At 46.6% G+C, this 13334-nt stretch overlaps 1 protein-coding gene across 1 annotated transcript in view; it reads right to left on the bottom strand.

Moving 5' to 3' along the window:
- The window catches only part of LOC126198690 (myrosinase 1-like), a 103365-nt gene that overhangs the window by 20224 nt on the left and 69807 nt on the right, over positions 1-13334 (bottom strand). The window contains exon 7 of the mRNA XM_049935186.1: positions 9316-9460. Coding sequence (XP_049791143.1) covers positions 9316-9460 — 145 coding nt within the window. The remainder of the gene's footprint in view (positions 1-9315; positions 9461-13334) is intronic.

The raw sequence follows: 13334 nt of genomic DNA on the forward strand, positions 1-13334 counted from the left end.
ATCCACAATTGCTACAGAGTGAGTCCAGGAACACGTCCGCTGGCCACCAAACTCCCCAGACATGAACGTTATTGAGCGTATCTGGGAGGCTTTGCAGCGTGCTATTCTGCAGAGATCTCCACCCCGCCGTACTCTTACGGATTTATGGAGTCAGTTCTCTCCAACACCACTTCAGACATTAGCCGAGTCCATGCCACGTCGTGTTGTGGCACTTCTGCATTCTCGCGGGGGTCCTACACGACGCTACGACACCCGTTTCTTTGGCTGTTCAGAGTATTTCTAAGCCTTTCGGGGTTCAGTATTGATCTTGAACTTGTTGTAATACATAAAAATTTCAATGCAATTTCTAAGCCTTCTGGCGCTTGGTGATTGCTGATTTTGATATTGTTGTAAATTTTTTAAATAGAGAATTTTAAAGTGATTATTGATGTTGATCATGTTATAATTTTTTTAAAAAAAGGAGAAAAGTTTCAAAACAAATTTTTAAGCACTGTGGTTATTGGTTGTTAATAACTGACGTTTCCCTTCATTCCGTTGTAAGGGCAGATTTTAAATTTGGTCACGAAATAAATCTAGATGTCGTCATTCACAAGTGATGTTGAACCTTGGGCTTGGCCCTTTCATGAATTCCTGCAGCCACCAATGGCAGAACATTTCCGTAAACAGGTGCTATCATCTAGATCCTTCTTCTTGTCAAATTTTTCCAAGCATGTCTTTCTTCTCCGATTCTGTGGAGAATCTCTTCGTTTCCTGTCATTCTACGTCTGAGGCTCTTCTGTTCTTTTCCGGTTACCCTTCCGTCCACAATTCACTTTCGTACAGTATTATGTTCCAGATATAAATTCTCACAAATTTCTTCCTCAAGTTTTAACAGATGTTTATCACTCTAGAACCTCTTTTGGCCAGGAACAGCTTTTTGTTTTTTGTCCTCTTTGCTTCGCAATGCGTAACTTTACTTCCAAGGAAACACAGTTCCTTCTCCTTGTCTATTTTGTGGTCCACAATTTTAATTGCGTGCTTCTCATTAATCTCAATTTTGCTACTCGCCTTTGTCTTAAGCACTTTAAGTCCCACAATACCCAACACTAGGCAACCCCGAAATACCCACCCACCCACCCACACCCACTCACACACACACACACACACACACACACACACACATATATATATATATATATATATATATATATATATATATATATATATATATACGGATTTATGGACAGCCCTGAAGGGTTCATGGAGTCAGTTCCCTCCAACACCACTTCAGACATTAGCCGAGTCCATGACATATATATATATATAACCCAGCAAATAGTATTGGAGGGCAGCGTGGAGGGTAAAAATCGTAGAGGGAGACCAATAGATGAATACAAGATGTTAAGATGTGTGCCGGCCAGTGTGGCCACGCGGTTACAGGCGCTTCAGTCTGGAACCGCGCGACCGCTACGGTCGCAGGTTCGAATCCTGCCTCGGGCATGGATGTGTGTGATGTCCTTAGGTTAGTTAGGTTTAAGTAGTTGTAAGTTCTAAGGGACTCATGACCTCAGATGTTAAGTCCCATAGTGCTCAGAGCCATTTGTTAAGATGTGTTTGAAATCTTATGAGACTTAACTGCTAAGGTAATCAGTCCCTAACCATACACACTACTTAACCTAAACTGTCCTAAGGACAAACACACACACCCATGCCCGAGGGAGGACTCGAAACTCCGCCAGGACCGCCGCACAGCCCATGTTTGCAGCGCCTAGACCACTCGGCTAATCCTGCGCGAGATGAATACACTAAGCTGATTCAGAAGGATGTAGGTTGCAGTAGGTACTGGGAGATGAAGAAGCTTGCACAGGATAGAGTAGCATGGACAGCTGCATCAAACCAGTCTCTGGACTGAAGACCACAACAACAATCTGCGCCACACAGTTAAAGGGTCTCTTCTTCGTAATTGCCATCTGTCGCGAAGCAGATGTTTAAAATTTGGCTCAAAGGTGCGCACAACTCCCTTCTGTAATGGTGTAAGAATGTGGTGCCCTGCGAATCCACACTCGGTCTCGGCAGTGCTTCAAACAGCAAGATGTTGACACATAAGGGAAAAAAAAGGCCATAGGTCGGAAATTCATGTGTAGTGTAAGTAAGGTAATCATGTGAACTTGGCACAAGAATTTTACCCACTGCCACAGGAAGGTTATAACACTCGCTGTTACCCATATTCTACATCTTTTCTTGACGCCTATGGCATGGGAGCTAGAACCGCTACTCCCAGCGTTAAAATCTCGAGGTTTTACTGTGGACGGATGAGGAAAACAATTCACGCACGCACTCGCTCAGAATCGACACAAAAATGCCCAATGTGTTCGCATAATGGGCGTCAATGAAATCGACCCTTCTCATGCATTTCGTGGTCGTAAACGACAGTTCGCAGTTCGATGAGCAATAGAACGGCACTTTTGACAATATTTGACACTACTGACTCCAGCGGACGATACAAATCTTCTGTAATAAAGTAAAATAGTATGGCATGAATGGCTGGGAGGCCGCTACGAGAAAGTTCAACCATCTAATCGGAAAGGTTTTCCCAATCCTCCGCGCCCGCCGGCACCTTACTTTTTTGAGGCATGAGAACTGGGTGCGTGCAGTTATCTTTTAACTGTAGGTGACTGTAATGGATGTGCGTGTAGTGTAGTGTCATGTTCGTGTCGGAGAGGGTGAAACACGGCGGCGGCAATAGCTTATCTGTTACCGCGCGCCGCGGAATTTGAATCCCCGCCAGATGTCATGGACGTCGAAGACCCCTAAAGGTCTCTGCACCATCACGCCGTAATCTGTGGCGGCGCGCGCCTCCTGGCCCGCTTTTAGTGTGAGGGCGCCACAGTGGAACATGTGGTTCCAGCGGCCAATAGCGGCGCCCCCGGTAGACTACTTAAGCGCCTGCCTCTCGCTCAGCCAGTTGCACCCCTCAACCATCCTCCACACCTACAAATCCTTAATCCGTCCCATCCTCTGTTATGCCAGTCCTGCCTGGATATCTGCCCCCCCCCCCCCCCCACCACCAAATTCTACACTCCTGGAAATTGAAATAAGAACACCGTGAATTCATTGTCCCAGGAAGGGGAAACTTTATTGACACATTCCTGGAGTCAGATACATCACATGATCACACTGACAGAACCACAGGCACATAGACACAGGCAACAGAGCATGCACAATGTCGGCACTAGTACAGTGTATATCCACCTTTCGCAGCAATGCAGGCTGCTATTCTCCCATGGAGACGATCGTAGAGATGCTGGATGTAGTCCTGTGGAACGGCTTGCCATGCCATTTCCACCTGGCGCCTCAGTTGGACCAGCGTTCGTGCTGGACGTGCAGACCGCGTGAGACGACGCTTCATCCAGTCCCAAACATGCTCAATGGGGGACAGATCCGGAGATCTTGCTGGCCAGGGTAGTTGACTTACACCTTCTAGAGCACGTTGGGTGGCACGGGATACATGCGGACGTGCATTGTCCTGTTGGAACAGCAAGTTCCCTTGCCGGTCTAGGAATGGTAGAACGATGGGTTCGATGACGGTTTGGATGTACCGTGCACTATTCAGTGTCCCCTCGACGATCACCAGTGGTGTACGGCCAGTGTAGGAGATCGCTCCCCACACCATGATGCCGGGTGTTGGCCCTGTGTGCCTCGGTCGTATACAGTCCTGATTGTGGCGCTCACCTGCACGGCGCCAAACACGCATACGACCATCATTGGCACCAAGGCAGAAGCCACTCTCATCGCTGAAGACGACACGTCTCCATTCGTCCCTCCATTCACGCCTGTCGCGACACCACTGGAGGCGGGCTGCACGATGTTGGGGTGTGAGCGGAAGACGGCCTAACGGTGTGCGGGACCGTAGCCCAGCTTCATGGAGACGGTTGCGAATGGTCCTCGCCTATACCCCAGGAGCAACAGTGTCCCTAATTTGCTGGGAAGTGGCGGTGCAGTCCCCTACGGCACTGCGTAGGATCCTACGGTCTTGGCGTGAATCCGGGCGTCGCTGCGGTCCGGTCCCAGGTCGACGGGCACGTGCACCTTCCGCCGACCACTGGCGACAACATCGATGTACTGTGGAGACCTAACGCCCCACGTGTTGAGCAATTCGGCGGTACGTCTACCCGGCCTCCCGCATGCCCACTATACGCCCTCGCTCAAAGTCCGTCAACTGCACATACGGTTCACGTCCACGCTGTCGCGGCATGCTGCCAGTGTTAAAGACTGCGATGGAGCTCCGTATGCCACGGCAAACTGGCTGACACTGACGGCGGCGGTGCACAAATGCTGCGCAGCTAGCGCCATTCGACGGCCAACACCGCGGTTCCTGGTGTGTCCGCTGTGCCGTGCGTGTGATCATTGCTTGTACAGCCCTCTCGCAGTGTCCGGAGCAAGTATGGTGGGTCTGACACACCGGTGTCAATGTGTTCTTTTTTCCATTTCCAGGAGTGTATATGTCCCTCCAGATCCTTGAGCGTCATGCACTCCGCCTCGCCTTCCGTATACGCCTCCCGTCCCCCACGTGGATGCTCTATGATCTCATTCCTTTCCCCCATCTGCTCCTATTCCTCGAACATATCCACATTCTCTACACCTCCCGCCGTCTTGAACCCCCTCACTCCCTGGTTGCTCCTCTCCTCTCCAATCCCCGGCCCCTGCCACGTCTTCACCGTTGTGTCCCCCCTAACCTCCATCTCTACACCCTACACCTCCTTATCCAAGGTGGCTTCCATCAACTCCCCGTCCCGGATGATGCCCTCTCTCCCTCCATTTATCCCTCCTATCAACTCTGATCCTCACTCCCCCTCCTTTCCACTATCCTTTTCCCGGGCTCCCTCTCCCCCCCTTCCATCCTCTTTCTTCCCCACCTCCCCTATCTTTGCCCCCTTCTCTCCCCAAGTCCTTTTACATTTCCCTCCTCTGCCTCCTCTCATTCCCTCTCACGTCTGCCCTTCTCCCCCTTTATTAGTCCTCTCCCTCCTTGGTTCCCCCCCCCTTTTTCGTTTCTTCCTCTCCTCCCTCCTTGTTTTTCCCCCTACTCCAGGTCTCCCCCCCGCCTTCTGCCTTGAATCGGGAGTGCCATCTTTGTGCCGCCATTTTCGTGCAGTGTTTTACGGTGTGTTTTTCCAGTGAGTGCTCCGTGTTGTGTCTTTTGGGAGGTGTAGCGAACAGCCATCATACTGTCGCTGGGTGTGCTTTTTTTTTATCTCTTGCAAACAAAAACCAGACTGTCGCCATGTTTTTTAATTGTGTGTCCACTGTGTTACTTGTCTGATTCCTGTGTATTTTAACAACATTGCCAACCCCTTTTGCTTTCTGTTTTAACTTTCCACATTTTTACGCCATTTTACACTTTAAATCACCATTTTATCGCCTGTTTTTCCTTGTTTCTTTCTTCTTCCTTTTTTTTAAAAAAAAAGTCTGTAGGCTGTAGAGCAGCGTAGTAAGCTGCTGCCAGCCCGCCCCCTTCGGGGGCAATTGAAAATCAATAAAGAAAAAATGGACGTGTTTGTTACGTTTCCTTGTGACTCCGTTGTTCGGTCTTGTTGTTGTACGTTCTGTCCTTTGTTGGTCGTGTCCGTCCTCTCACGTTGTGTTGTTGTTCGCGGGCCTCTCCGCGAGTCCCGCCGTGCTTTCCGTCATTTCAACCCCAAGATCGTCCCGGTCGCAGTTACAACAGCTTACTCCTCTCGAAAAGCATCATGGGGGCGGCCGAGTTTAACGTCTCCATCCGACGGACGGATCACCATCAGCAGCGTCATAAGGTCTCAGTTGAACCCAAGACATTGCCGCAAAGTCTAACGATTAGGAACTTTAAATTCTCTCCCTGTTGGCCAAATATTGGCAATGAAAATTTCTTCCGCCACCAGGATTCGAACTGGCTTACCTCAGGGTCAATCACCACCACACAAGCGTGCGTTAGTGAAGTCGGCCAAGAAGGTGGGTGCTCTTCTAAAGACAGTGTGGAGCAGCATCTTAATTGAACGTAATCGCTCCCCTTTGGACTGTAGCGCGACCGCACATTTTGCTCCTGTGTACTGGATGAAACCACTAGTGACAGTTCAAAATCATTCCATGTGATATCAAGCAGCAAAGGGTGCTTATGGTTTTCCGGCTTTCCAGTGTCACACCGTCTTACAGCATGGTCAGGTGGTGGAGGAGTGGTGGGTGGATAGGGGGGGGGGGGGATGGTTGTGCGACATTGACACATGCGTGAATAAAATGTCAAAGTGTCCCTGAATGTTTCAACACCCTCGACGACACTTTAAAAATGTCTCTGTACAGAGGCAGCCATTCACTAATGCCTAAATGCTGAGACAGCCCTTCCTGCACTCATAACATTTCGCATGCGGCCAGTAGACGCTAGCTCAGCGACGCAGAGCCACTCAGCTGAGTATGTCTGTCTCATTGACGTCTAGGAATGAGTCAATTGATGTCTTTTTACAGGGACGATTATAAAGTTCCCAATAAAGGTACTTGGGTGGCATCGTAAATTTGCCGAACTGGGGGTCTTTGTGGGACCCACTATCGTTATTCAGGCATGTGTCAATGTCGCACCCTCCCGCCGTTTCTGTTCCAAAACTAGAATTATATAATAATACCTTCAGCTGCTGGCGGGCGTTGATATATATGAACGGGGACAGGTGAAAATATGTGCCCCAACCGGGAGTCGAACCCAGGATCTCCGGCTTACATGGCAGACGCTCTATCCATATGAGCCACCGAGGGCACAGTGGATAGCGTGACTGCAGGGACTATGGAAATCCGTATAAGTATATAGTTCTGGCAATACCGGCCATGACCGCCCTCTTATGTGCGGATGCACACATATTACCCGAACTATTACGGGACTAGGTAAGAATGTCTTCCACGAGTAATGAGTATATCGGGTGGGGACACTACGAATGTAGTGTGTGGACATATATGATGAGAATATGGGTCACGCGGGAGGCGTGCGCAAGGTAGTCCCTGCAGTCGCACTCTTCTCTGTGCCCTCGGTGGCTCAGATGGGTAGAGCGTCTGCCATGTAAGCAGGAAATTCCGCGTTCGAGTACCGGTTGATATATATCAACGCCCGTCAGCAGCTGAAGGTCCTAATACATAAATCGATTCTAGGCGGCTGCAGGTCATCAATGGTGTCTGTTCTTTCGAACATGTCCGAAAGAACAGACACCATATCCATATAAGTATATAATTCTCTGCCATTCTCTCTCCCTCTCCCGCTTACGAAGTGCCCCCCCCCCCCTTCCACCGACACAATCTCGCGACAGGACACAGGAGGGCACGAAACAGTGGGGTTGAAAATTTATGAACATCCTTTTCTACCTCCGATCCGGTTCCAGCTTCTGTATGATTTTGCGGCTAAAGTTTACAAGGTAGCGAACTGTAATTATGTTGCACTCTCATTAACAACATCCTTCCCAGAGGGACAGTGGGTCCTTGGACATTAACTGTTAAGGAGAGCAGAGAACAACCACGGTTCAGAATTTTGTAATCTTTACCCTAGAACGTGCGACATGACCTATGTTCATCAACTCACCTGCCACAACACCTACTGCCTTTCACAATATCTGGCTCCAGATCCGAATGCCATGAATTATTTAGATAACATTGTCTGACCAAAAGCTTCTTCCTTCCATACAAAGACGGCTCTCATTTGCTCCACTACAAACACAGGCTCGTGCCACACGTGCTTCACTTGCTAACTCGAAAGCAAGTGGCATAATGTCCTGTAGCAAAAGCCCCTCCTTCGCAAACCTGTGTCCACTGTATTCAGTCTGCAGAACACTCGTTGAACCCCTCTAGATTGACACACACGCGTCACTGCTGGCTGAGTGACCCACGCATACGAGGCATGGCCGGAAAATAAGTGTATTAGAATTTTAATTTTTTTAGAAAAATCGTATCTGAAAAAAAGTTAATAGGATACTGTTGATATACGTTTACTATTTTCCCACAAAATACTTGTCAATGCATTGGGTGAGCTGTGGCACAATTTTCTTTATACCCTCCTCGAAGGACTCTCCCACCAGTTCCGTACCCACTTTCGAAAAGATGTTAATCTGAATGCCCCAAGTCAGAAAATAGAATTGTCGGCGGAGGGGGGGGGGGGAGTAACTAAAGTAATTAGTCCAGGAGTGCGTTAGTGGTTAAGACAGTGTGAGCAAGGGCTTTGCCATGCTACAGGGACATTTCTCTCTCCTCCCGTCAGTTTTCCTTACTTTTTGTTTTGAATGACTCCAACAAAATGATGCCTTTTTTTGTCCTAGAACACAGAGAGTAGGAGTTTTTGCCCGAAATTTTGGTTTTGAATTCGTTTGGTAGGTGGGTGACTTGGACGACAGTCTTTTTGTCTCAAGCGTATAATGAGCCACCCACGTTTCATATCCAGTCACAACAAGGCTCAGAAATTCCTCCCTTTGCAATTCAAGTCGCTCCAGAAACTCGTGGTCGCTACTGAGATGTCTTCCTCGTGCTGCTCTGTCAGCTGTATTGGGACGTACTATGTGCACAGTTTCTGCTAACCCACGTTTCTGTGGAAGTCTTGTATCAGAGAATTCTAGAGAGATCTGGAAAAATCGCAGAAATGACAGTCACTGTAAATCGGTGGTCTTAACAAACAGTTCCCTCGATTGTCTGCACCAATTCATCAGTCAAAATGGAAGGTCTTCCACTCCTTTGTTCGTTCATTTGTTCTGTCCCCACTATACTACCTACACCTCTTACCCACACTTACTCTATACATAACATCTTCGCCGTAACCGTTTTGATTCACGAAAAAATTTCGGTAGGTGTTATTTCTTCCGCGAGAAGGAAGCGGAACACAGTATGTGTCTGGCACTTGGCAGAATTTCCTACCGACATCTTTCACACAGCTGGACATTACAACATGGGCTTACGTACTATCGTATTCGTGCAGTGTTTTGTCAGGTGAGCGGATTTTCCTCTAACACAAAGGGTTCCCAACCATCAAAAAACCACATTACACTTACTCTCTGAATATGCATCGTACACTCGACACGTGAGTTCCCTCAGTTTAGCGTACAAGGTGCGGTACGCTCATTCCTAATGACTGTAGTACTAACGTCAGATCTTAGGTGTGTCGGCAACAGGCACAGTAGATAGTAATGTTGATGCAGAAATGATACTTAAGTTGCTGGGTGAAACATTCAATTAAGGATTAATAGATTAATTTGTAGTAGTATGTAATTAAGAGCGCCTTAGCTGACTGAGGGATTGATAAACAGAAAAGATGAGTAATCAAGCCCCTTCTGTTGTTGTCCTGACCGTTGATCATCCGCTTCTCCTCCTCTGTGAAGCTGGGCAGGCGCGACCTGGGTCGACCCTCGACTCTGCTGTTGTTGTCCACACGTTCCCGCACCACGGCCGGGTAGTCGCCGTCCACCAAGATAGGGTTCGCGTACAGGCCCAGCTGTAGTAGGTTAAGAGAGTGCCAGTTACTCAAGACACGGTTGAAGAAACTGTCTTTGTGTCATATGCTAGTGTAAAGAGCAAAAGTGAAAAAAAGGGTGTGTAGCCGTAATAGAAACTAGAATGTACAACTTGTGATATATGGGGTGAGTCTCTAATTATTGCCACCAAGAATCACTCAGAAAGTATGATAGGAGCTAAAAAGTTTGTAGGACAAAAGTTGCGTGGGACAACGGGGGTTTTTTTGCTAGGTGGGGTCGTCGCTTCAGAGGTATGACGGTCAACTTTGATCTTTTAAATGTGATGCTATAGTTTTGTACTTACTTTTTGATAGGGGCTATCAAGACGAATCCAATGATGTGTCACAGTAAGGTCTTTGAAGGTCACAAAGGTGGCATGAACGTCCTTTTACAGAAGGTTTTCGAAGTAGTGACCATTGGTATCAATGCAGTGCTGCAGTCTTCTTATGATGGGTTGAGTGGTATTCCTTATCACTTGGGCACTTATCGACGCACATGCTCTGACAATTCTCTCTCGTATATCTTCAGGTGTAGCTGGAACGTCTTTATAAACGACGTCTATTACGAATCGTCAGAAGAAAAAATCCAGAGGCGTCAAGTCTGGCGAACGAGCCGGCCACGAAACATCTCTTCCGCGTCCAATCCTACGATTTGGGAATTGTCTCTGCAACTCATTTCTAGCCATCAGCGAAAAAATGTGCCTGTCACCCATCGTGGTGACACCACAATATGTTCCTTGTTCCTAAAGGTAATTCTTCCGATAGGATAACTAATGTTTCTTGCAGCAATGTGCTGTACTTCCTACCACTAAGATTTCCTTCGATGAAATAGGGGCCTATAATTCTGTCCTCCAGAATCCCACACCGTACATTCACCGACCACGGTTTTTGGTGTGCAACATGCCGCAGCCAACATCGGTTATCAGTTGATCAATAATGCATGTTACGTAAATTAACATTTCCGTGGTTCGTGAATGTAGCCTCGTCAGTAAATGCAATCAAATGAATAAATGTGTCATCCCTCTGAATCTGAAATTGAGCCCAACGGCAGAATTCAATGCTTCGCGTACAATCCGACCAGTTAATTCTTGGTGGAGGCATATGGTAAGGATGATATTTACGATGCAGAACACGAACAACACCACTCTGGCTCATGACAGTCCCTTGCGATATGACGAGAACTAACACAAGGAATTCAAGCCACAGCGGCAAGAGTACCAATTTCCGTTTCTTCGTTAGTAACTATCCTTTGCCGGATATGTTTCCGATGCGTTAAAGATCCAGTTGATCTCAATTTATTATACACATATTAAATGTACGACTTGTAGCGTGAGTACGTTGAGGATACATTTCAGCACATAAATCTGTAGCTCTCACTGAATTTCGTTGGCATTCTCCGTAAATTAGAAGCATATCGACTTGTTCTTCGAAGGAATACATCATTCACATTCGCTCTGTTCGACGATACTAGTCTTACAGTTGATATTAGTGTTGTATTGCGAAACCCTTCAATGGTGTTTACATGTCAGTGGCACGTTAGATGGATACGGCGCATTTGGCGAATATTGACTATTTGCACGATATACGAGAGATAATTGTCAGAGCATGTGCTTCGATAAGTTCCCAAGTGGTAAGGAATACCACTCAATCCACGACAAGAGGACTGCAGCACTGCACTGATACCGATGGTCATAACTTCGAACACCCTCTGTAAATGGACGTTCATGACGCCTTTCTGACAGTCATTGGCCTTCAAAGACCTTACTGTTACACATCATTACATTTGTCTCGTTAGCCGCTATCAGAAAATGGGTACCAAACTATAGCATCCCATTCAAAAAAACGTTGACCTTCATATCTCTGATGCGACCCCACCTATCAACAAAAAACTAACGTGATCTTATAGCCCCCGTTGTCCCATGCTACATTTGTCCCACAAACTTTTCAGCTCCTATCATACTTTCGGAGCTATTCTTGGTTGCAATAGTTACTGACACACCCTGTATTGTGAATTATCAGAAGCTATTCATGAGCATGTTTCATGTAGTTTATATAACGACTGTGTATGGATAGAGAAGGGTTGTTAAAAGATCTTTTGTGTTCCAGTTTCCTTTCGTAAACGTACAAGTTTTCTTATAAAGCATCTATTCATTTGTTATTACTTGTTATTATTAATTATTTGTAGCTAATATTCATGTTTCATAATGACAGTATTTTTTAAGGAATTTTGTGTTTTAAGAGACATTTCTTTTGGCAGTGTCCAATACATTGCTTTTCACGTTCTCCTGACATCCGCCGAAACCAAACGCTTCCATCGGATTGCTGATGGGTATGGCGTCACTCATCGATCCATATAATTCCTTTCTAGTCCTCCACTGATCAGTGGCGTCGCTCTTTACACCATCTCAAGAAATTCAAAAATGTTCGGGTGATGAAGAAGTACATGGCAATTGCACCCCATTATTTTTGAATCTCTACGTGCAATCGTTGTGCAGATTGGACTGTTGGTAGCACTTACGAACACACAAGTAGTTCCTTCCGCTGCCACATGCAGTTTTTTATAATCACCCTCCGCAATGCTCGACGATCTTTGACCGTCAATACATGAGGTCTGCCTGATTTTGGACTCGCTTTCGGGAGGACGACGGTTCAAGCCCACCTCGGGCGATCCCGATTTAGGTTTTCCGTGATTTCCCTAAATGCAAATGCCAGGACCATTCCTTTGAAAGGGCACGGCCGACTTCCTCTCCAGTCTTTCCTAATCCGATGAGACGGATGACCTCGCTGTTTGGTCTGCTTCCTCAAATCAACCTAAACCAATCTGGTTTTGCTTTAGCTGTGGTTGTTCCTTCGCGCTTGCACTTCAGTCACATCAAGAACAGTGCATTTGGGCAGATTTTTAATGGTTGAAATGTCTCTGCTGGATTTCTTACTCACGTGGCACCCAATGATTAGTCCACGAAAGAAGTCACTGAGAACACCTGATCGACACGTTCTGCTATTATTGCTTCCCTACTGACAACACAATTCTCCCCGCCTCGTTTTATACTGGTCAGTCTGCCTACCATAATATCTAGTTGTCAATTCAACATTACATAATGATGTCACGATGATCTTAGTTCAAGTCCAATAAAGGAGATAGCATGTTTTAGAAATCAAACACAGAGATCCAATTTATTACAGCATGCTTCTTATGATGATGGTCTATATAGACGACTACCCCGACAACTTTCAAATGTACAACAAACGACATCTTTCAGCTACACTGAGTGGGCGACAAGTCCCCATACCCTCTAGTATCGAATGCTAATTGATTTCATTTGATTTATAAATTACAGAGCGCAGCAATCGTCGCGACTGACGCCGGAACAACAGGGAACTGACGTGCATTGAGGCTAGAAAACAGTGCATTGATAATGGCTGGGCACTAGCCGCAATCTGGATTTGCCAAATAAAACCTGCAAAAAAAGGACGACTGATTGCTGCGCTCTATAATTTATAAATGATATCGCAGTAGTTGAGTGCACCTACACTCCTAATTGAAGGTAGTCTGATAATTTGATTTGTTTTAGCACAAATACATACATACGTATTTAGTTTCCAATACAGCGATATGCTGTAAGAACTTTTCGATACGCCTTTGTTTTTCTTGACATATTTTTGAGCATGTCCGGTGTTACAGACCGAAATCATCCTCAGCAGAGCGGCACAGCTTTTCATTTGTAACATAACGACGTATAAATACATTCGCGTTAATGACTCCCCATAATCAGCTGTCAGGTGTGGTGAGGACAGGACTTCTTGGTGGCCATATCAAGGGAGTTGGTGGTACCGCTGAACCTCGGCCTGTGCACCG

The sequence above is a fragment of the Schistocerca nitens genome, chromosome 8 (genome assembly GCF_023898315.1).
Source record: "Schistocerca nitens isolate TAMUIC-IGC-003100 chromosome 8, iqSchNite1.1, whole genome shotgun sequence".
NCBI lineage: Eukaryota > Metazoa > Arthropoda > Insecta > Orthoptera > Acrididae > Schistocerca > Schistocerca nitens.